Source organism: Sinohyriopsis cumingii, chromosome 1, assembly GCF_028554795.1.
Source record: "Sinohyriopsis cumingii isolate HCF-2022 chromosome 1, ASM2855479v2, whole genome shotgun sequence".
Classification (NCBI taxonomy): domain Eukaryota; kingdom Metazoa; phylum Mollusca; class Bivalvia; order Unionida; family Unionidae; genus Sinohyriopsis; species Sinohyriopsis cumingii.
The window spans coordinates 176,371,931-176,396,985 of NC_142961.1; the positions used below are offsets into that span (position 1 = coordinate 176,371,931).

The 25,055-nt window shown below is 37.5% G+C and overlaps 1 protein-coding gene across 5 annotated transcripts; it reads right to left on the reverse strand.

The window, feature by feature from the left end:
- Window positions 1-1,356: 1,356 nt before the first annotated feature.
- Window positions 1,357-22,535, reverse strand: LOC149808440 (lysosomal proton-coupled steroid conjugate and bile acid symporter SLC46A3-like). Of its 5 annotated transcripts, XM_089977265.1 has the most exons (5): window positions 22,369-22,535; window positions 11,218-12,348; window positions 9,942-10,025; window positions 7,745-7,901; window positions 1,392-1,952 (listed from the first exon to the last, which is right to left on the reverse strand). In XM_089977265.1, the coding sequence occupies exons 2-5, from the start codon at window positions 12,200-12,202 to the stop codon at window positions 1,877-1,879; spliced, it is 1,302 nt and encodes a 433-aa protein (XP_089833391.1). In that variant the 5' UTR covers window positions 12,203-12,348; window positions 22,369-22,535; the 3' UTR covers window positions 1,392-1,876. The 5 variants fall into 5 exon arrangements, with proteins under 5 accessions (XP_089833382.1, XP_089833373.1, XP_089833353.1 ...); XM_089977227.1 differs by lacking the exon at window positions 22,369-22,535 and having other exon boundaries at window positions 1,391-1,952; window positions 11,218-15,241; XM_089977236.1 differs by lacking the exons at window positions 1,392-1,952; window positions 22,369-22,535 and adding an exon at window positions 5,707-6,623 and having other exon boundaries at window positions 11,218-15,244.
- Between the last annotated feature and the right edge of the window lie 2,520 nt (window positions 22,536-25,055).

The following is a 25,055-nucleotide window of genomic DNA, read 5'->3' on the forward strand; positions in this document are numbered from 1 at the left end:
GGGTTTTTTCGGTGCTAAAATGTCTGGTTTCTAAGATCTACATTAAAGGCACTGTAAAACAAAATTATATTCATTTTCTATTTAGCTTTTATCATATAATATTCATTAACGTTGATTCTTTTTTGGGGGGGGATTCCATTATGCCGTCCTTTTTCTAAAGCTAACTAATGAACGTAACAACGGAGCCTGCTTAACGCATTTTGTAGATGGGTAGGTCAATTAATGGTTGCATACAAATGAATCGAAATGGTATAATAAGCTTTACTATAGTGATATGCCTTGTGTGATTCTGTAGAAATTTAGATTCTCAGTCAAATTTGTAATTTTTAATCTGCTGTGAAAAAAGCGTCTCTCAAGTACACTTGACAGGTGGCGTCAAGAAAACTAATTATAACAATGTTAATACTTAACGACTACTTTTGCTGTTTGGAATTAGTTTTTAGGCATTTCTTGATGATATTTAACTAATTGCATATATGTACACCATAGCGCAAGCGTTTGTCTATAAAGCTCTCTCTCTGTGTGTGTGTGTGTGTGTGTGTGTGTGATATGGATTTTTAAGGTAGCTTTAACAATTTTTCAGTCACATCGCTACGATGCCTGCAGAGTGGCAGTTTATAGTGATGTCTAGCCCTGAGGCATCATGCCGCAGACATGTAGCATGATGTCCCACCCGGTCACATTATCCTGAGACCAGGCCGACCAGTCCTAACACTGACCTCTTAATGCTGAGCGCCTAGCGAGGCAGCTGTTAGTATTATAATTTATAAGTCTTTGGTATGACTCGGCCGGGGTTGGAACCCGCGACCTCCCGCATCCGAGGCGGACGCTCTAACCACTAGGCATCTAAAGCTCTAACCGATGAAATGCAGGTTATACATTAATAACGATCACATGGTGTATCTTTGTTAATGATTGAATTTTTTGACGAGTTCACGAATTCATTGGGCTGGTTCAGATAAATATATATTAAACTATGTTCCCAGGAACTTTTAAAAGAGAGCATGCTACTTGAAAACTGCATCACTGCTGTTGCTCTGCTGTGTTGTTTTCATCGTGAATATTTATCAAGATGTATTTTCTACATCCAACATAAAATATAAATTGAAAATTTAAGACATCTTTTCCATAGTCATTTTAGACAATGTCAAGTCTACGTTACACATAAATAGAAAGCAGTGCAAAGTAATCACCATTTTGCAATATTAATCACGAATACCCATTTTAGTGTCGTGTAATACAGTGTAGTCTTTAGCAGTATAGTTCAGTATATGCAATACAGTTTTATGAGAGAGATAACATAAACACTTAAAATATAGAAATAAAACTAGAATAATCAGGTATAAGAAATGTAAGTTACAGAGGTTTTGTGGATTTAGCACTCACTATGGACATTAGAAATTGTTAAACAAACCTAGTTTATTGACAAAAAGACATTTACAACGTGATATATAAAAGGCACATTCTTATTTGTTAAGATTGTAAACGTTTATCACTGGATATATACGAAATCTTATGATCCACATTGCTGAAACACTTGTGATACAAGTAAGAGTTGACGACATTATTTAACAAAATACGGCGATAATACTTTGCAGGCAATGGTAATGCAACACGTCTATAATACTACTAGCTGTTGTGATATTTAATCATTTGTTTAGCAAACCTGATCTTCGCTGCTATTATCACTAATACAAAGTTCGTTGTTATGCAGATCACGTTACGAGGAATACATTGAATGAGACTTACATTACTATTTATAGCTAAACTGTTTCTAAAACTCTAAAATGGTAAAATTTATCAATCTCGGCCTAAACGACAATTCAACTGATAGATCACACGTATTATTGGAAAACAAGAAAATCGCAAATCCCAATCATTCCTCATCGACGGTATCTTCTATTTTGGAGTATCCATCCCTTTGGTAGGTCCGTGTGCCATATGCAAGCAACCTGCAATAGAAGACCAGACGACTAATGTGTGTGTGTGTGTGTGTGTGTGTGTGTGTGTGTGTGTGATTATGATTTTTTAACGTAGCTTTAACAATTTTTCAGTCATATCGCTACGATGTCTGCAGAGTGGCAGTTTATAGTGATGTCTGGCACTGGGGCATCATGCCGCAGACATGTAGCATGATGTCCCTCCCAGTCACATTATCCTGACACCAGGCCGTCCAGTCCTAACACTGACCTCTTAATGCTGAGCGTCTAGCGAGGCAGCTGTTAGTACCATACCAGACGACTAATACAAAATGATACTTGCATGTTTGTTTTTACTATTCAATGACTGGGAAAGTTTCATAATCGTATTATTAGAAAAGAATGGAGTTGGCACTTAAGAAACGAATCTAGAGAGGACACGATAACAATTGCTATTATTCACATGCATTACTCCGTTAAATCAGTTCAAGTTAACGATTTTACTTCGTTGTTTGCGCTTTTCATAGATACATGACTGAAGGTCTTTGATAAGAATCAAACCATCGGAAAACTGTGAGGAATTATATGCAAACTTACCTATTTATTAAGAGCAATGGGATTTTGCAACAATAATTTACATTTTTAGGTACTAACATAAGTGATAGAAGGAAATGCACATGTCAAGCTTAAAGACCATACATGCAAAGGTGTCTTGGTAACTAAGCTACAACTTTATACAAAACACGAAATATTCAATGAAGAATGAAAAGAACATACAAAATCACTTCTGCCTTCATGTTTGTAATGTCTGTGGTGGGTGATTTTAAAGGTGAACGCACCCATCGAATTTCATGACTGTATGTGCAAAAGCGTTTATAGTCATTCGAGTTTGAAATTACATGTGTTTGTCGATGGATGTAGCATCCTTCAAAGTGTACTTACTATGACGTCTCATGGCTGTATATACAAGAACTATATGCAAAGCTATAATGTAATCACTGCAGCGTGAAAACAATTTCAGGAACAAAAGGAAGAACCGGTATATTCTTACTCTTGTGGATTACCCAACCAGATATCCAGAAGCCGTAGCGTTAGCAACTATTGAAACGGAACGGGTGGCTGATACATTGGTTGACATGTTCAGTAGGGTATTGGTGCCAGAAGAAATCCTTATGGATTGTGGTGCCCAGTCAAACAGCTGAACACTACCCCATACCATCCGATGTGCAATGGACTGGTAGAAAAGTTTAATGGTACCCTAAAACATATGTTACGAAAAATGTGCGCGGAATGTCCGCAAGACTGGGACCGCTATTTGAACGCGGTTCTGTTTGCGTACCTTGAAGTACCGCGAGAAAGTTTAGGGTTTTCAGCCTTCGAATTGCTTTACGGAAGAACAGTTTGAGGCCCAATGTGAATACTACGCAAACTTTGGACAGGTGACGTCGCGAACGAAGAAATAAAAACTACCTACCAGTACGTGTTAGATCTGCGAGAAAAACTAGAAAGTACATGCCGGATGGCTCGTGATGAATTAATGAAATCGGGACGCAGATATGCCAAGTATTATAACCGCAGAGCGCGAAATAGGAAATTTGTTGTAGGAGATCAGGTTCTATTGCTTCTTCCTACTAGCACAAATAAGGTATTAGTTCAGTGGAAAGGTCCCTACGAAACAAAAGAGGTCAAGGCTGACATGGACTATAAAATTGACATGGACGGTAATTTAAGAACATTCCATGTTAACATGCTTAAGTTGTACATCGAGAGACAGAGCGACAATGTAGAAAAAGGGGTCTTAAATGTCGTTTGTACGGCAGTCATCAATGACAACGTATTAGACTCAAAAATCGAGGTTTCTTTTGAGTGTCTCTTGGGTGTTGCAAGGGAAGGGGTAGATCAAGTTAATGTGAGTGCGGAGTTGACCAAAGTACAGCGTCAGAAAATTAACGCGGTCTTGGATAAATACTCGAACGTATTCACCGACAGACCAGGTTGTACAACCTTGGTAGACCTCACAATTTAACTGAACACGTCTGACCCCATTAGAATCAAAGGTTATCCGGTACCATACAACCCGCGAGAAGGTGTGGACGAAGAGGTGAGTAAAATGTTAGGTCTAGAGGTGATTGAACCCACCAACTCATCATATTTATCTCCCGCAGTGCTAGTCAGAAATAAAGATGGGACGAACCGATTCTGTATAGATTTCCGACAATTAAATACAATCATGGTGTTCGACGCTGAACCAATGCCAGATATGGAGGGTCTATTTGCGAAGTTGTCGGGTAACCGATGGATTTCCAAATTGGATCTGTCCAAGGGATATTGACAGGTTCCCACTGCTCACGAGTCCCATGCATTGACAGCATTTGCGACCCAGAAAGGATTATATCAGTTCAAGGTAATGCCATTCGGGTTATTAGGTGCCAGTGCCACGTGTAGTCGCTTGATGCGCAAGTTGCTAAAGGGTTTAGCAAGCGTTGATAGCTTTGCAGATGACATATTCGTGCACACGAATACTTGGAGTGAGCACGTGTCCGTCTTGACGGAACTCTTCGATAGACTCCTCAAAGTGAACCCCACAGTGAGATCCACTAAATGCAGTATTGGTTATACAGATTTAGATTGTTTGGGTCATAGGGTCAGTGGTTCGGGACAGTTGAAACCTCACCCCAAGCAAGTGGAAGCGATTAGAAACGCACCAAAGCCAGACAACAAGATGCAAGTTCGTTCATTTCTAGGTCTAGTAAGAATTTATAGAAAGTTTATACCAAACTTTGCAGCCATTACTAGCCCACTGTCTGATCTGACAAAGAAGGGGCAACCAAACAAAGTAGAGTGGGGACCGCCACAAGATAGAGCTGTTTGCGCGCTGAAAGAGAAACTAATCAGAGCACCTATATTAAAATTGCCAGATGTTAGCAAACCATTTATTTTAAGAACAGATGCCTCTGAAACTGGGTTGGGAGCAGTTTTAATGCAGGAAATTGCTACCCAGGGAGAAAAACTATTACGTTATCGAGAAAGAGTGTTTGGGCGTAGTGTGGGGAATTGGGAAGTATCATGCGTATCTTTTTGAGAGAGATTTCGTTCTGGAGACTGATCACCAACCCTTATTGTATTTAAGCAAGGCCAAGGTCACTAACGCTCGATTGATGTGTTGGGCGCTGACACTACAACCTTATCGCTTCCGTATAAAGGCAATAAGAGGAGTTGAAAATATAGAGGAAGACTACTTGAGTAGTGCATGATTGGAACTTTGGTTAAATTTTTACCCAAAATAGAAAATCCAGATTACTGTATAACCAGTGTAAATATTGTAAGATAGCATTAGTAGTTATTTTTCTTTTATTCTGTGACAGCTAAAAAATGTGTACATTTTTTCTCTTGGGGGGGAGGTATTGGCACAGAATAAGGCAAGAAATAACTTGGTTTTGCCTTAGAACGATTTGACTATCTTTCGTTGTACGTGCGTACAATGTTACCTAGGGTGAATACTTGTTTTTCCAAGTAAGTGACTGTACTAGCATGTATCTCGTCGAAAATTACTTGCGACGAAAGACATTAAAACCACGATATGCACGGGTATTTTACCCTGACTATTACTCACTCTCCTATGGATTTAATGTAGATTCCATTTCTAACCGAGATTGATCGTTTTGGATCTTGTCAAGGAGTGAACGTTCTCCATTGTGTTCTCCAGCCATAGGGATAAGTGTTAAATTCATATTTTATTTGATATGTGAAGCTTATTCAGGATTTAATGTCATATCGTGTAATGATATTACTACTCAGATTTGAAACGTTGTGGACTTTGAATTACAAGTTGCAATTAGAGTTTAATGTATTAGCATATATCTAAAAAAAATTCAGTACCCATTGTTATGACCAGTTTGGTTTTATTGGCATATATATACACGTGTCTGTACACGTAGTGGAGCCACGAATGTAGACGTAACCAATACAAGGGTACTGTATGCTGTCTGTACGTACGTGTATACGTATGTCTGTACACGTGGTGGATCCGTGAAGGGTGTGAGCGGCCGATAAAAGTGTGAGCCAACCCAAGGACTCTGTGAAACTGTGTGGTTCATCAGTTTATGAATCGTACGAGTGTACAAGTGTCAAAGAGGCATAGGTTTGTTCCAACTGATGTTTCCATTCAGTACATTTTCAATTGCATGAGATTATTTTGAATCTTATTTATATTACAGGAGATTACGTGAAATCTCGCTTACATTGCATAATATAGGAGATTATGTGAATCTCACGGTGCACAATATTATTTGAAACGTATTTGAATTCCTTAAGATTATTTGAACCTTAATCGTATTCCATACGTGAGATTATGTGAATCTCACTTACATTGCATAATATTATTTGAAACGTATTTGCAGTCCATGAGGTTATTTAAGTCTCACTTTCCATACGTAAGATTACATGAATTATATTTTCGTTTTTCAATTTGTGAATGTTTGTGTAGAGTGATTGGATCAATCGTATATTGAGAGCGTGAGAGAATCATTGTATTTATGCACCATATATTTTTTTCATTATTAATTCATTTTATAAATTTCCATCGTCCATCACATTTGTGTTTGCGTTATCCCTTTAATCCAAAACCCACTCGGTTACAATTCTGTTACGTCTTCCATCCGTGAATAATTGTCATTAGAAGTTCGGGTCCTGTATATTAACATCCTGAAATCGAAACATTAAGTGCTTTTATATTTTCGTTATGTTAATACACATCAGTATGAATATGACTAGTACGCTTTTCTGCCAAAATGAATTCAATACATACATAGAACCTGCTAGTATAACGTGATGCACTAAGTAAACCCATAGATTATAAATCCACAGACATCCGACGTTCTTGTAATTAATTTCTTATATTTTGCATATAAATAACAAACTTACAACATATTGTATTACGTTGTATACATTATTGGTCAAACGTTAGGTGCATGTGATACGATTTAGTGTCTGCCTATGCGACGAGATTTTGCTTTTAGGTGCAGTTACAAGAAACACCGGCTAAATATTGACAACGTAACTAGTATGTGCATAAATAACTCTTTTACGATTTATGTAGGTTTTTGCTTTCTTTTGGTGGTGGTGTTGATCGGTTAGAAATTTCCATTTTTAAAATGATACTGTGATAATCATAGCTGCAGATTATTGTTTATATGTATGAACAGGTACAACAGTTCACTGTAATTATTACAATGGAATTAGATCATAGAGCAGCTTTCTGCAACACCAGGACTCAGTTGTCTTGTTATAGTTCCTATGGGTTATCCCTTTTTGTTCCATAGCGAATTAGTCCCAATTACATATATAAATTCAAATCAATTTTCCAAATAAATTGCTCAAAATAAGTTCATTTTCAATTATAAGCTAATATGAAACTAGCATTGGCTTTTGAAGCGACTATCAGGTAAGAAGCTTTGTTTCTTCCGGCTCTTGCCTATTTATTTTCTGTCTTTCTTTCTTCTTTAATAGCGAACATTTATTTTTAATAGGTTGTAAAAAATATTTTGCATAAAATGGTGTTCTCCCAACTAAATTAAATACCTAAAGTAGCATATTATATAATACAAATGATTCAGTATCCGTGTTAGATTTTTGCCATGTGACCACAAAAACAAATGTGTTGATCTAGATCTCATGTAAAGATGCTGCGGCCAACATGAAACAATGGCATTTATCGTCGCTTGAAATAGGGCTGAAATAAATGCAGCATTTCTTGTTGAAAAAGAGCGCAAAATTAAACCAAATGATTAGCATCCTTCCAGTAGCCAAGAAGAACAGATTCTTACACTATTAGAAGTACACAAACAAATTGTAATCCAGCAAAAAGGATGAATACTGTCCCGGGGAAGATGGATGCTGTAGCGGAGTAAACGGTATTTGTCAGTACAGTGCTGAACACGTTGCAGATCTGATTCATGGCTGACATAGTGGAGAAAATGGCACCTAGATGAAAGAAAAATCGCATAGTATAGTCACAGTACATAATTCAGATCGAAATATTCTCATTATTTGACAATAAACAAATACAAATATTCTCCTCCGATCAAAAGACAGAAGCATGTGTAAAATAACATATTTGGAACAACCTTCGCGTTTAAGGGCTATTTCATAGCAATTATCGTTCTTACATCTTGCTAAACACACGGTTTCCACACAATTATGCTTTGGGACTTTGATAGAGTACAAAAATGCTGCTACAATTTTTTTTCTTTTCCATTCAAGCTCTAGTATACTGTTAATTGTCCAAATTGTATCATAATAGCAATTAAATTTTGCCGCTTACGCTATCTGTTCTCTCATCAACTGGTGATGCACCCAAAAATGTTATGCCACCTTTTAAAATTTTAATTTTTAAAAGATGCAATTAAATTTCTGCATACTCTTTGCTGATATGCAAACCTACCACATGCGATTTTGATTTAGGGATTATTGTGTTGTATGATATCGCAGTGTCTAATATGACTGTCATTGCATCACAATTTAAGAAGGAAAAAACATCTTTGTTTTGCTAATAATTCTGAGCATCTTTAAGGTCAACATAACGTTTGGCGGTTTCTTCTTGATCAGAATTAGGTCTAGTAAATTCATTGTTTTAATCAAGCTGATATTTGCAAAAAGATCCCGTCTCGGTTTCTAGCTCTATAGTAAACTGTTTACCATGTTTTTATTACCAAGCCGACAGAAGGTAAAGTATTTATTGGCTGTTTTTCGTCATCATATCTAATAGTTTTATTATTACCAAGATTAACTAATTTTTCCTCCCAGATTCATCAATGCAACCAATATATCGATCTGAATATTTGTCTAGATAATTGTCCAAAGTGGCAGTCATAATATCACCAGGTTTTGTCAAATAAACACATGTAATTTCTGTATTTATTTATCGATTTTTGGATTTGGTCATCAATTCGGTTCTGAAGCTTTGGGCTATATGTACGGTAACCTTGCGAACGAGATTAACTCTAGCCTGCGGCAATGTTCAGACTTCAAACCATGGCTTGTAATGATACCTTAGTTTATACACAACTTACGAACTGGGGTTGAGCAAACGTGACAATAGTGTTATTGAAACTGAATATGATATGCATTATATAAACGTATATTGCATGCCAAGAGAATATCTAGTTAGTTCCAGAGAGGATAGATGTTGCGAAATAATGGCTAAGTGAATACGGGCAGCATTAGCCAATGAATTACATGTCAACTTCATTAATTATAATAAATGTGTCCTAAATTTAAGATGAAAAATAAAAAATAAATACAAATAAATACATCATTTTTGTTTGAGAACATTTATTAATTTTACAAAATATACTATCGGAAACGTTATGTACAAGGAGAATTTGTAAAAGATCACTGTCCTCAAGTTATTATAAAATTTTGGAACTTCTTTTAATCGATGTAGCAACGAGTCGCCAATCGCACCGGCACAGAATGGAAAGAAATATCCATGCAAACTGACGGTTTTCCTTGCAATATATAAGAGATACAAATCTATGTTTTTCTAGTAGATGTAAAGAAATATTCCATCATGACATAGGTCCTTATATCTACTCATAAAACGTAGATACGTAGTAGATGTAAGGAAATATCCCATCATGACAAATGTCCTTATATATACTCATAAAATGTAAATGTCCTCTAAAGCTTCTAAAAACGATAAATACTATGAAATAAATTAAGTTGTGAAGATTGTTGAATGGTAAATATATTTAAAACTTAATTAAAATAAAAAAATAAGCAAGTTTTGAATACAGTACAGTTTTTAAATAGCAATATTTGATAAAATAAAAGAATAACAAATACCATGAAAAAATCACTAAACACAAGAAAAACAAGCTGCACCAGCTGGGATATTTCACACCTACTGACACAGTTTTGTAATGTTACCTTCATCCAATGATTTTTAAAAATCTGCACAGTTCCAATCTGATTGGAACAACGATGTTAAAAATAGTGACGAATTTTAAATCTGGACTGTACTTTGTTTTTCTGGCGGTGTTAGACATGACATTATGCTTCTTATCATTGGGACTGTAAGATTTCCTCCAGTACCAACAACCGTAACTGAGAAGAGATATAATGAAGTCAGTTTGCTACTTCTTCCATATTAAGAGGTAATAGATAATGATACATCAATGATAATGATGTTGACTGTGGTATTACCTATAGCGAATCAATTAGAAATTTTGGCCGAATTATTATAATGATGTCATACCCCAGAACTAGATAGTTATAGAAATATATCAAAAGAGGAGAGGTTTAGTGTATCATGTACTCGAAATATGACTGAATCGGAGTATCACGTCACACCCTCATATCATAATCCTCTATGCATATATTTACTTATGTCCTTCGTTACACAAAATTGAATCTCTCATGACTTCTTGAAAAATCTTTATGTAGACTTGTCAATACTTGTCAATACTTTTCACATTAAAGAAATTAACATTATGTACATTTAAAGCTGAATATACAAGTATATTCTGTTATATCTCTTGGCTGAATGACTTTGTTTGATTGATTGATATGATAGTTCTTTTATGATGGAACACAACGAGTAATACAGATATGCAAATAAAATTCTTAAGTTCCCTTAATAAAAATTCTGCAATCTTCTGGGAAATAAATGTGATTGTTTTAAAACTTCCATAATTCAGTTTCCTGATAGGTCTGTGTGAATAAAATTATTTGCACACTGGTCACTTGGTATTGGAGTGTACTAACTTTCGTCTTCTTTCTTATGCTAAATTTGCAATAAAAATGTTCATCTTGTTATAAAGACATTTTAAAAACTAACTTAACTGTAAACCCAATAACCATGGTTACAGAATATCCTGTTATTAAATATATAAGGCCAGTGTACCTAAGGTTTGAAGTGACTTCACTTGAAATCTGGCCTTATGATAACGCCTGTCTAAAAGTTTCAAGTCGATTCGGTCCTTTAAGGAGAACTTTAAATGATAGCTGCGATAATTTCCACTTTTGAGTCAACAATTTGTATCAGTTGCAAACACTGGGCCTACATTTACCTATATCGTTTTGAATAATGTAATGTTTCTAGGGGTACTCTGCATAATGCAAGGATGGGGCTATTGACTTACTAAAGTTACAAGTAGGTAAACAAATTTTGTTTGTTTTCTATTAACTGCAGAAAAGTCTTGAAATACCCTGATAGCAACTCAATGTCTCGCTGATTAAAACGTCCGTATTATGGGCGTATTGCGCAATTGATATGGGTAGAAACAGAAATAAATACCTAGATACAGCATTAAATCATTAGAAGCCAATCCTTCCAGCGTGTAAGAAGCTACACTAAAAGCTGCACTGATGACGGCTATAGTTTTGTCAGAAAGGTGCATCTGCGCGGCCCTTACAAGTAACATTCCAACAACCTGCTGACACCCAAAGCGGAGAGCTGAAAACCACCCAATTTTCAAAGGAGTCCAGCAAAATGGTGTACTTAGCTGGTAAAGGGGTTCAATAGCAGAGCTACCAATCCCGCTTAATGCACACAAAGTAAATATTAATAAGGTCACAATATAAATCCATCGATTACCCGCGTTTGCTGGATCAATATAGAATCCAATCGCATCTTTTAAGTTCTGAAGCTTTGGGCTATATGCACGCCTGTTCACAAAGGTTTCCGGTAATATGAATATTAACAAAAGCGACATTAGGTAGAAACCAGCAGCAATGACCGATGACCAAAAGAAACCCGTCCACTGAATCGCATAACCAGAACCAAATCCCGCGCTAGCTCCAGCGAGACCAAACGATAGTTCCATCAACACAATTCCAAAGGACCTTTGTTTGCCCTTCTTTGTAAGGTCAGCCACATAGACGAAGGTCACCTGAGGCACTGTGGACAGGGCACCACTGAAGCCTTCAACTGTAAAAGGGATGATGTAGAACAATATGTTGAGATCGAAATGCATAGCAGCAGCAACTAGACATGTCCTTAACAGGCTTCCGAACGTACCTATGTAAAACAAAAACTTTCTACCGAACCTATCTGTATAGGACCCCAGCACGAGATTTGAAAAGACTGCAATGATATTTCCAGCAAGCGAAATGTAAATTTGCCAATGAACTGATTTCTCCTCCAAGTCCGTGCGAACCTTGTAGTTTTCAGTACTTTTATTTACGTTGCAATTGGTCATGTTATTCTGAATGGTGACATTGGGATAGTCCGTGCGTTTAATTTTATCGAAGATAAACTGAGCGAAGACATTGAAAGACATGATATATCCGCATATGTATAAGAAAGCTATTGGTCCAACAAGCCAGTGTCTGAAGGTTAGCTTAACCGAAATTTGTTCCTCTTCAACAAGATGATTCCTGGGAGCCTCTGTTGCATCTCGTTTGGATTCAGTCCTAGCAATCTTGTCTGTAAAGAAAAGAATAATTAACCAAAAGGCAAAATTTTCAATTGCATCAATTTCGTTTGTGTCGGCAAATTGTTTCAATAATTTATGGTATATTCCATTTGCATGTTTGAAAGAAACTATCATCTATGACCTTTTGAAATGTTAGTATTGAAATGTGTGGTGTGTCTTATGTGTGTGCTTTATATATGTGAGTCAGATGGCGACTGAAAAACATATCGGTATATCACATTGATGTCTGAGTTAACTAATAGATTTCTACGTATATTATGGTATGCATATGGCATTATTAGGAAAAGGATGTCCATTATACAAATGCTGGAAGTCTTGCAATGGAATGTGGACCGATTAGAGGATATGTCCTAGATGCGGAGGTCCACATGCTGCAAGAGACTAAAAGAAGCTTGAGAACAGAGCAAGGAAGCAGTTTAATAAAGTTACTCGTGAATTACAAGGAAAATAAAAAACATTTAGAGATTTTTGTTGACTTTTATAAAGCTTATCATAAGCACGGCATTATAGTTATCATATATTTGAACTCCAATTATAGGATTTGGTTGAATGATATTAAACTTATCAAACGCTCGGCATTACGTCTACTATCGCACGTTTTTATCGAGTGGAGTTAAGGAGGGTGTTTGGGACCAAACATTTGTAAACTACTTCGTGGGGCTTAAATAGAATGACGCCAAAACAATTTCGCAAGGCCCTGGTCGATCCCGTACTGAGGGATACAAAAGTCGTTACTTAACATTTTGCGGAGATAAATGAGATGAGTTTGTTGGAGATACCTGACTGTCTGGACCCTGAAGTTAGCGTTTATACGTTCGAAAAAAGCAAGGACTGCCGCTTGAAAACTCAATTAAGGAGACTATTGAATAGCCAAGATTTTGTCTACATAGATGTTTGTTGGGTCGTTTCTCGGCTGATACAAATATGCTCTTAAAAAAATCACACTCCCAGACTTATCCCAGCTTACATAAGAATGACCGTGGAATCTTGCCAGCCCAGCCAATGGCCATAATAAATATACAGGTCATGGCGATGGTGCTTGTTTGCGTAAGTGGCGTTTGCCAGGTATTCTTATTAACATTCTTGGCCACATGGTTTGCAGTTTTCTTCCACTTTGAGCATTGCTAGTGTTAGCGTATAGAATGCACACTTTACTTAGATTAAAGGTAAAAAAGCAAAGGCTGGGAGGAGACCAATTTGATTAAATCAGGTCTCTACTGTCCTATGTGATGATCTGAGACCGACCGCCTATGGGTCATGTTTTGGTGACCGTTCAATTAATCAATGGAAATACAGCTTTCATAAATCTGAGAATGAATCAAATCGTTCGGCGCACATTGATGCTCTACAGCCATACTACTCAATCTAAAAATCGCGAAGATATAAGACTTCATTTGATTTCTAATAAAATTAGCGATTATGGTAATAACATAGGTCACAAGAACATGACCTCTAAGCGGTGACTTGTCAGAACTTCACGTAGGACAGTGGACGTTTTATTTTAATCAGATTGGGGACAACCATACACAGACAAGGAATACAAACCGTTTGTGAAACCGGCAAACCCCGAACACGACAAGGAAGAAAGAGTATTGGTGCAGCTTGCACATGACAAGGACAAGTAATGACAAGTTCCGGTACTAGATTATCTGCACGTCCTTATTAAGGTAGACACTTACCAGCACATGCTGGAGTGGAACGAGGATTCAAAGTAAATGTATATAGCTTACTGGGGTTGGCCAGAGAGAATGCTAGGCCAAACTGCGCACATCTAATTTTAACAACGGAATGTATTTCACCTGATATTGTCATGATCTCCTATCAACAGCGAGGTGGTTATATTTTTTAAATCACCTCCGGCAGGAAACAAATCATGCAATTTACGCTTGTATAACCAGCAATTTATGAATTGTCCTTCATAACAGAAGACAAGACGAGTCCTTTAACATTTAAATAGCAGGATAATAAGACAAAAAATGTATACGTTTTTTTTAAACAATTATCAGATATTTGAGTTTTCAAAATCACAAATGTAGCACTTATTAGAGTAAGATTTCAAATCCTTTGCATCGAAACGATTTTTTTATATAAATCTACAGGATAATTTTGACTGGTATTGAGAAACGCATACTTGTGTCTTCCAACTACATAACATTCTACATTATTATCTTGTACTATTTGAAACATTTCTAATTGTTGTTTACTCGATACTGTTGAGATTTACTACAGCCCGAAGCAATTGACAGAGTAACGAGTGAAATTATCCCACAGGGTTCATTGCATGATCGTCTGGATATATATAATATTTATTTACTAATAAAATTAATGTAGCCAATAGTGAATGGAATACAATGTTCCCATGCAAATCATAGCAGACGATGTAGTATACTAGAAACAAAGTTTCTACATTTTGGCTACACAACAGTACGAGTCTCTAGTAAAATATATAATGTTCTCGCATCCATCCACCGGATTTACTGTGGTTCGTCGAGCAGAGATAGTTCATCTGTTTAATAGGTGATTGTCGAGATCTTGGCTGAATCGTCAACTTTGATACAGAAAGGACGGTGGCGGTTACTTTCGTATCAGCTGTGAGTTCCTCTCTGAGAATTTACCGCATGCCATTACTGGTTTCCTTGAGTTATGACCAGATTACGCCATTATTTGCTTTGTGTTGCTGTTTCAGAAGTCATATTAGTTGTAGTTTATACCAGGTTTAATATTGATGTAATTTTTTGTTTCACCGGAATGTTTTGAGATGTGTGTATCTTTTTTGAACGGGTATTTATTCAATATTATTTTTCATAAATAATACCTACCTTATACTACAAATAAATGTATGTAAATCATACACAGTTATAAATACCTACCTTATACTACAAATAAATGTATGTAATTGATACACAGTTATACATATCTACCTTATACTTCAAATAAATATATGTAATTGATACACAGTTATACATATCTACAAATAAATGGCGTGTTATTGATACACAGTTATAAATACCTACCTTATACTACAAATAAATGCATGTAATTGATACACAGTTATAAATATCTACAAATAAATGCATGTAATTGATACACAGTTATAAATATCTACAAATAAATGCTTGTAATTGATACACAGTTATAAATATCTACAAATAAATGCATGTAATTGATACACAGTTATAAATATCTACAAATAAATGCATGTAATTGATACACAGTTATAAATATCTACAAATAAATGCTTGTAATTGATACACAGTTATAAATATCTACAAATAAATGCTTGTAATTGATACACAGTTATAAATATCTACAAATAAATGGTTGTAATTGATACACAGTTATAAATATCCACAAATAAATGCATGTAATTGATACACAGTTATAAATATCTACAAATAAATGTTTGTAATTGAAACACAGTTATAAATATCTACAAATAAATGCATGTAATTGATACACAGTTATAAATACCTACCTTATACTACAAATAAATGCTTGTAATTGATAGTTATAAATACCTACCTTATACTGCAATTAAATGCATGTAATTGATACACAGTTATAAATACCTACCTACCGGGGGCGGTTGTGGAGATAAGCACCCACTTTCCTTGGAAATCTCCCAATGGCTTGCGTCTGATAGAGCCTCTGACAACCAAACCCAGCTCCAGGCCTTCACGAGTGGCGGAACCTGTTTAAACTGAATGGAGAAGGGATGACAGGCGAGCTTCTGGCGCCTCAAAACCAGATGCTTCGGGCAGATGGGGCTCGTTAACCTTGGTTGGTCGCCCATCTAGGGGAAGGTAAACTCCGATTTCAAACCTTCGCTGCCTTGCGACTATACCCTCTCAGGGGAAAGGCTAAGGGAGTAAACCCCAACAGAAAATCCGGAGTCGGAGTCCCTAAGGGGACTTGGCATTGATTTCAGTGTCATCTCGGCAACTCCTGCGACGCAGCTGGTGCCATGACGTATCGGCTTGTCCTTTCCTTTGGATCCATCAGCTGCGTGGAGAGGGGGGATCATCTGCATGGGCAACAGTTGATTCTCCATATCACCCTGCCCAGGCTTGCGCCCTGGAAAGGACACTCCAGCCTCGCTCCATAGCGTCGACACAACACGGGAAGCAGCAGTTTACCGGTTATAAGTCACAGCTCGATTGGCGTAGAGCCAGACGCCAGGGGTTGCTTCTGACGGTGGGAGAGACCAACATGTTTCACTGGACAGCTACCGCCCGCCTCAAACTGGGCAGCCCCCAGCCAATAAGGTACCGTCCCGCCACAGTTCGCCTGCCTTGCTGGGTGAGTAAGGCTTAAAGTACGCGAGTACCTGACAAGCGGACTGCAACTACTGCACCAAGAAATAACAAAATAAAAACAAAAAAGAAGACTTCAATCCTCAAGCTAGGTACCTGGAATGTCCGGACCATGCTGACTGGGCTTTCAGATGATCTCCAGACAATCAGTGATGTTCGTAAGACTTCAGTCATCAACGACGAACTTGCAAGGCTCCAGGTCGACATCGCCTCACTACAGGAGACACGACTACCAGATTCTGGGTCCCTTAGAGAAAAGAACTACACATTCTTCTGGCAAGGAAAGAGTGCAGATGAAGCCAGAGAGTTTGGTGTTGGATTCGCTGTCAGGAACACTCTGCTGGGAATGATAGAACCCTGCCAACAAGGAAATGAAAGACTGCTATCCCTCCGCCTCCACACCACAAACGGACCTGTCAACCTGATCAGTGTCTACGCTCCTACACTAAGATCCGGCACAGAAACCAAGGATGAGTTTTATGATGAGTTAAACTGGCTCATCGACAAAATTCCCAAGGAAGAGAACTTGATTTTGCTGGGCGACTTCAATGCTAGGGTGGGTGCCGATCATGACTCTTGGCCCTCCTGTCTTGGCAAGTTTGGCGTTGAGAAGATGAATGAGAATGGGCAGCGCCTTCTAGAGATGTGCTCGTACCACGAACTCAGCATCACCAATTCATTCTTTCAGACAAAGCCACAGCACAAAGTGTCTTGGAGGCATCCCTGGTCTAAACACTTTTGCACCAGCTGGACTTGATCATTACAAGACGGTCAGCAATGAAGGGTGTGCTTCTTACCCGTACCTACCACAGTGGTGACTGTGACACCGACCACTCGCTGGTGTGCTGCAAAATGAAGCTTCAGCCAAAGAAGATTCACCGCTCAAGGCAAGAGGGTCAACCACGCATTGATGTGAGCAGGACGTCATATCCAGACAAGGCTGGGGAATTCACATATGCTCTTTCCAAGACGTTTGACTCAGAACCCCCCAAAGGCAGTGCCAAAGAGATGGGATTACATCAGAGAGACTGTATACAGCACAGACACACAGATCTTTGGTAAGAAGCAATCAAAGAACAATGACTAGTTTGAGGCTAACTCTGCCACACTCATGCCAGCCATAGAAGAGCGTCGCAGTTCTCACCTACAATACAAGCGATCCCCATGTCAGAAGACACTACAGGCATACAGGTCTACCAGAAGCAAAGTGCAGAGATTAGCACGGCAGTGTGCCAATGAATACTGGCTTCAGCTCTGTCAGAGTATCCAGTCAGCAGCAGATATTGGAAACATCAGAGGCATGTACGATGGCATAAAGAAAGCAATGGGTCCCACGAAGAAACTGACAGCACCACTGAAGTCTACCGCAGGCGATACCATCCACAACAAGGGCAGGCAGATGGAGCGTTGGGTGGAATACTACTCCGAACTGTACTCCAAAGAGAACCACGTGAACATTGATGCCCTCAACACCATTGAAAACCTCCCTCTCATGGCTGAACTGGACGAGAAACCTACTGTAGATGAACTAAAGAAGGCCTTAGAGAAACTGTCCCTAGGTAAAGCCCCAGGGAAGGATGGCATCACAGCAGAACTCATCAAGTGTGGATGTAGCGTGCTTCTCACACACCTGCACGACCTCCTCTGCCAGTGCTGGGACGAGGGTGCAGTGCCTCAGGACATGAGAGATGCTAACATCATAACCCTGTACAAGAACAAGGGCGACAGAAGTGACTGCAACAACTACAGGGGCATATCACTTCTCAGCATCGTGGGTAAAGATTTCGCACGCGTCACCCTGAACAGACTGCAGACGCTTGCTGACAGAGTTTACCCAGAGTCGCAGTGCGGGTTCCGCGCAGAGAGGTCCACAATCGACATGATCTTCTCTGTCAGGCAACTGCAGGAAAAATGGAGAGAACAACACAGACCCCTCTTCCTGGCCTTTATAGACCTCACCAAGGCATTCGATCTGGTCAGCAGAGACGGACTCTTCACAATCCTGGCGAAAATTGGTTGCCCTCCAAAGCTGCTAAGCATGATCCAGTCCTTCCACGATGACATGAAAGGCACAGTGCAGTACGATGGCCCAACATCCGACCCCTTTGATATCCGCAGTGGAGATAAACAGAGCTGTGTCCTTGCCCCCACGCTCTTCGGCATCTTCTTCGCAGTCCTGCTCAAGCACGCCTTTGGGACGTCCACAAAAGGGATTTACCTGCACACACGATCAGACGGCAGACTGTTCAACCTGGCACGACTGAAGGCAAAGAGCAAAGTGCGTGAAGTAACCATCAGGGACATGCTCTTCGCAGACGATGCTGCTCTAGCCACTCACACAGAAGCTGAGCTTCAGCGCCTGATGACCCGCTTTGCTAAAGCATGTGATGAGTTTGGGTTAACCATAAGCCTAAAGAAAACAAACGTGATGGTTCAGGACGCTGACCCCCCAAGCATCATCATCAACAACTACGAACTTGAGGTGGCGAGTCAGTTCATGTATCTCGGCTCTACCATCACCAACAACCTCTCGCTCGATGCTGAGCTCAACAAGCGGATCGGAAAGGCATCAACAACTCTCTCCAGGTTGTCGCAGAGAGTGTGGAACAACAGCATGCTGACCATGAACACTAAGATCACCGTGTACCGTGCATGCGTGCTAAGCACCCTCTTGTATGCTAGTGAAACCTGGACTCTGTACGCCTCACAAGAGAAAAGACTGAGCGCCTTTCACATGCGATGCCTCCGACGCATACTCGGGATCACCTGGAGCGATCGAGTAACAAACAGCGAGGTACTCGAGCGTGCCAAGATTCCCAGCATGATCACACTCCTCCGCCAACGCCGCATCAGATGGTTGGGCATTGTACGTCGGATGGTTGACGGACGGATCCCCAAAGACATTCTTTATTCGGAACTCGCCTCTGGCAAAAGGTCGATCGGACGGCCACATCTCCGCTTCAAGGATGTCTGTAAGCATGACATGAAAGCCCTTGATATTGATGTCAACACCTGGGAACAGCTCGCTCTAGACAGATCAGGCTGGCGACATGCTCTGATCACTGGTCTGAAAGCCGGAGAGGACAAGCAACGCTTGCTAGCTGATGAAAGACGATCGCAGAGGAAGAAGAAGCAGCTTCAACCAACACCTGACACAACCTTCAAGTGCAGCAAGTGCAGCAGGGACTGCCACTCCCGCATTGGACTACTTAGCCACAGCAGACGCTGCACAACCACCAACCGGGACATCTCTCATGGGCGCAGTTCCATCGTCTCTCGAGACTAACGGATGCCAACTATTTTCATGAATCTATCCATCTATTTATTTTTCATTTCATTCTGTCGTTTTATTCTTGTTTGACCTGTTGGTGCAAATACTATTTATTGGTTTGTAACATCATCAAGTCATCAACAAACATAAATAAATAAACGGGACGACTGGACAACAAGCATATAGGCCGCTATTAAGCTCTCTACTCTGTGACATAATATACACATATAATATTTACAAACTGACTGACATCGATATGGGCAAATATTAAATATTAAAAATATTGCTTTAATCAAATGCAGAAAGTGATATTAAAACAAAACATTGCTGGCTACAAGAGATTGTATCAATTGAAGGTGTACGTGATGGCACCGGAGCGATGTGGTGGGAGGGCGTAGTAATTAAAATTAGCAATTTGATTTAATAAAACACGTTTGAGAAACTATAGTACAAGTCCGGTTTTATAAATATGTTGAAGGCAATCATGTAGAGAACTTCCACATAAACGAAACAGAAAAAGGATTTAGTTATTACAAAAAAATTGTCTAAAATAGAATTATAAAGGATCACGGCTTGGGCATTTAGGTGCAACGTAATCGAGCTCTCACTATTTCAGACTGAATGGGATTTAGGAAACAACAAACACATATGTAAGTGACAATGAAAACAAAATATTATCCTCTCGCACTAATGATTGTAAAATAAAGAAATAGGACACTGAAATAAATACAAAAGTACATAGTATGGATCCAATGGAAAATAATGATGAAGAACAAATAAATAATTATTTGTAATATTCAGTAACTCTGTGATGTTGTCTTAGATAACCAAACACTAACGTGAATCTTGTCTCTATAGTCAACCACTATATTGACATTTCTCTTTATAGTCCAACACTATAATGACATTTCTTCCTAAAGTCAAACACTAGAAATGACATTTCTCTTATCGTCAAAAAATATGACATTCCTCTTATTATCAAACAGTATAATGACATTTCTTCCTAAAGACAAACACTATAATGACATTCCTCTTATCGTCAAACACTATAATGACATTTCTCTAGTAGTCAAATACTATAATGACATTTCTCTAGTAGTCAAATACTATAATGAAGTTTCTCATACATATGACCAAAGTTTACTTGACATTTTATATGATGCCCTTGACCCGCTTTCTCGCCTCGGTCACTTTAGCCACCCAGGTCTTTTATGCACACTAACGTAGGCACTTCTCCTGGCGGTCTTTCATCTCTCCTTACTACAGCGGCGTCTAGCTATATCTAGTCAGCTGAATACGAGAACACAACATTCCAAAATAATCTGCTTTCTGATTATCATTTAGATTAATAACATCTGAGCATTTCAATCAAACCATTAACAACACAACTGAAATATTTCCCTACGTACGACCTTCTGTAGTGTACGAATGACGTACCATTGACTGGCTAAATAAAAAAATATGACATTCGGAAACTCTAAAATATATACAAACATTTCCAATATTAGTTATAATAGCAACAAAATAACCTGTCAATAATCTGAACCGTACCATCTCTCGCTAACACATTACATAAGCCACACACTCTTGGTGAATTAAACTAAAAGTATAATAAAACAATGCAAGCCTATATTATAACATTGAATATGTTTTGCGAAACTGAACATTAATTTGAACTAAAAAGAATACAATTCACCCAATTTGTTGGCTAGAACTTGGCAAAACGTAATGCCAATCACGTCCCAACAGCTAAACGTACAAACAGCTTCCCTCTAATGACTGTCCCAATCAAGATCCCTAAGATATATATATATATATATATATATATATATATATATATATATATATATATATATATATATATATATATAGTCGCGCACGGTAACATGTATTACGCCCGTTCCGCGCAAGCAGTGTTAGTGTCAAGCGATGCAAGGTAAAAGTACACTTACAAAAATACTTTGGTACGCCAAACACGTCACCTTAATAATATTGGAATCTATAGTGGTTTGCCAAGCCATATCAGGTATTTCGTAACATCAAGTGGCTCGACTACTTAGAAATTACTTTCCCTTACTCCTTTTTTGCTGCAGGTTTTATATATCACCTTTCGCATCAAGTGAGAAGTGAGAAGCGGGGTGGGGGCGATGGTTTAACTGACACAAGGCACAAACATATCTCTTTAAACTTGGACTTGAATTATTTAATTTTGCTCCAACTTTATAGAATCATAGACAGGCAGCGAGTTTATCACAAATATTTAGCTATCCTTACTGTTCTCTTTACGTGCATGAAAATTTATCACTGTCGACGTGAGAGGAAAATAAATGGACATAAAAGAAGTCGTCGAAGTGACGCCATAGAGTTCAACGGAAATCTAAAATGTGCATAGAAATCTACTAGTTAAATCAGTATCGTGTATTTACCTATCGGCACATGGAGTAAAACTGCTTTTCCATTTTCATCTTTGTTAGGATTCTATTTGTTTGTGTTGCAGCTGTTTACTCCTTCCATTGCTCTGCGACACACGAACTGTTTTGTAGAAAAGCCGTCTTGTCCTAGAATTTACATTAAAACTTGGAGAGACGTCAATGAGACATACTGATATGTTTCAATCCTCATCTGACTCACATATATTAAACATGTTTATATATATATATATATATATATATATATATATATATATATATATATATATATATATATATATATATATATATATATATATATATATATATACGCATACAGGTAAGGTAGACACGTTCGCTAAATCCAGATCATTGGACTCCAATGATAAAATGAAATCACATGGTTTGATTACCTTGTTAGCCTTGTGCATCAACGATTTACAAGTCTTTAGGTCAATATAGAGAGCACTTTAGATAGGTATACATGAGTCCATGTCATTATATGTGTGCTCACATTTGGGATAGGACAGTCTGTGCAAGATATGCAAAATGTCATGTAAGTGCTTTAAGGTTTGAGTGTTTTGTCTGCAGATTAATGTATTTGTTGCTGCAGGCAAATCATGGAAATGCAGTCACGCATTTCACTGCCACATATATGTAATGACACTCAGTCAGGGTCAGTGTAATATTGACATAAGAGGCATAAACAAAAGACAGTTATCAGTGATATTCGTGTAGAGACGGTACAAAAATTGCACTAATTTATAAAATCTACTAAGTAAGCGGTACGAGTACAATGACACTAGCCTTTATTTTACAGAAGACTCAAATTTATCAACTATCATTATAAATAAATCAGCTAATATTCCTTTAAAACAATTTAATGCAGGTTTACTTTACTTCGAAAAAGGTCGTGCATCTTTAGTACACTACTGTGTTTGGGTCGTGTTTTGTATTGCATCACGTGACGTATATGCATTAATGTTCGGCTCGAAAAGGCTTTCTCATAAGTCATACAAGAGAAAAACATTGTAACTGTATATGTCAGTATAGGTTGAATACTTTGTTCAAAACTCTAAAATTCATAAGACAAATTCAAATTACTCATTCGGTTTTTGTGGGTTTTATTTTTACAAAGGAAAATGTTGGGGTTTTTTTTGAATCTATGAATATTATTCATACATTTTCAATTACTTGCACAACTACCTCTGAGAAAGCCATACCCATTCACCAATTTTAAAAGCAACTTTTTGTACGGTAAAAACCAAATACCAATAGTTTTATTTATACAAGTAAAGCTGAATCCTCTAAATGCATTTCGGTTCTATCCCATCCATTGTGCAACAAAATAATTTTTTAAGGCATTAAAAAAATATGGTTCAAAATTAAAACCATACATTTCTCCATTCAATTGTCACAAAGAATTTTATGTCATTTTAAAAAATCGGATTACATTAAAAATAACTATATATATATATATATATATATATATATATATATATATATATATATATATATATATATATATATATATATATATATATATATATATATATATATAATCAGTATTGTTACTAGAATTTAAAAAGTTAATGTTGAGGACTCCAAAACCTGAAAAAATGTGCAGTTCTACAGAATGAAAATTGCAGCCCCAATCCGTTGATCAGGATTACATAAACCTTTTTTATAACTATGAAATGTTAGGGTGGCATAAACATAAAATGAATTGCCCAAAAAGTAAGCCATATATTTTTCTTTTGAAAGTAATCTAATTTAGTTCAATTAACAAATGAACGAGACGCATTAACAGGAGTCAAAATAAATGTTATCTGTTTTTTTAGGAAGAAGTTCTATATTTAAAGTAATTATAAATAACAAAGTAATTAACAACAACATTTTAAATGTTTTCTGCCAGTAAATTCTTGCCCAATTTGTTTGACTTCTTCTTTGGATTATACAATCCCATATTTAAAATTATAAATGACGAAACTCTACTTCAAAACAATTTTTTTCACCGTTCAGTATTACTAACCAGGTGTTTTTCTTAATGTGAGAATATTTGGATTTGCAATATAAAATTGAAGTTGGTTACTGGACTCAGTTCCATTCAAATTATTGATTATTTCGTTTGACAAAGAAGGGTAACACCATGGAAATTTCTGCTCTTTAGTTCGCTTGCACTTGACTTAAAATATTCTTTGAATTATTGTATCACCAATTATTACCATGTTTTAATTAAAATGTATTCCTTTTTGAATTACTTGATCTTTGCAAACTAATTATGTTTGAAATAATATTACTTTATTTATTTATTTCTGCAGAAAGTTCCCTGCCTATTTCGAGTTGCGTTCTCAATAAATCAGCCTCGAATGTACGCTGCAATAGCGATGGGCAGTGGCTTTCCAATCTGATTACGCTGATTATGAGAAGAGATACTGAATTTTTTTGTGTGCAAAATCTGTTGTTAAACCCAACTAAATTACCCCATTAAACAATTATCCCTTCATTTGACGATCTAATACACGGTTATCAACTTGGTCCGGTATGCTTTGTTGAACATAAACGCTTCGGAACTTTCTGGCCCTTCGATTCATCCACAAGTTTCATTTCAGCCGAATGTATGTGATCAGATTTTGCAATGGTGTGTAATTATACAGTCGTATACCCTGTATATACGTTTCTCATATCGTTTGCATGAAACTGGT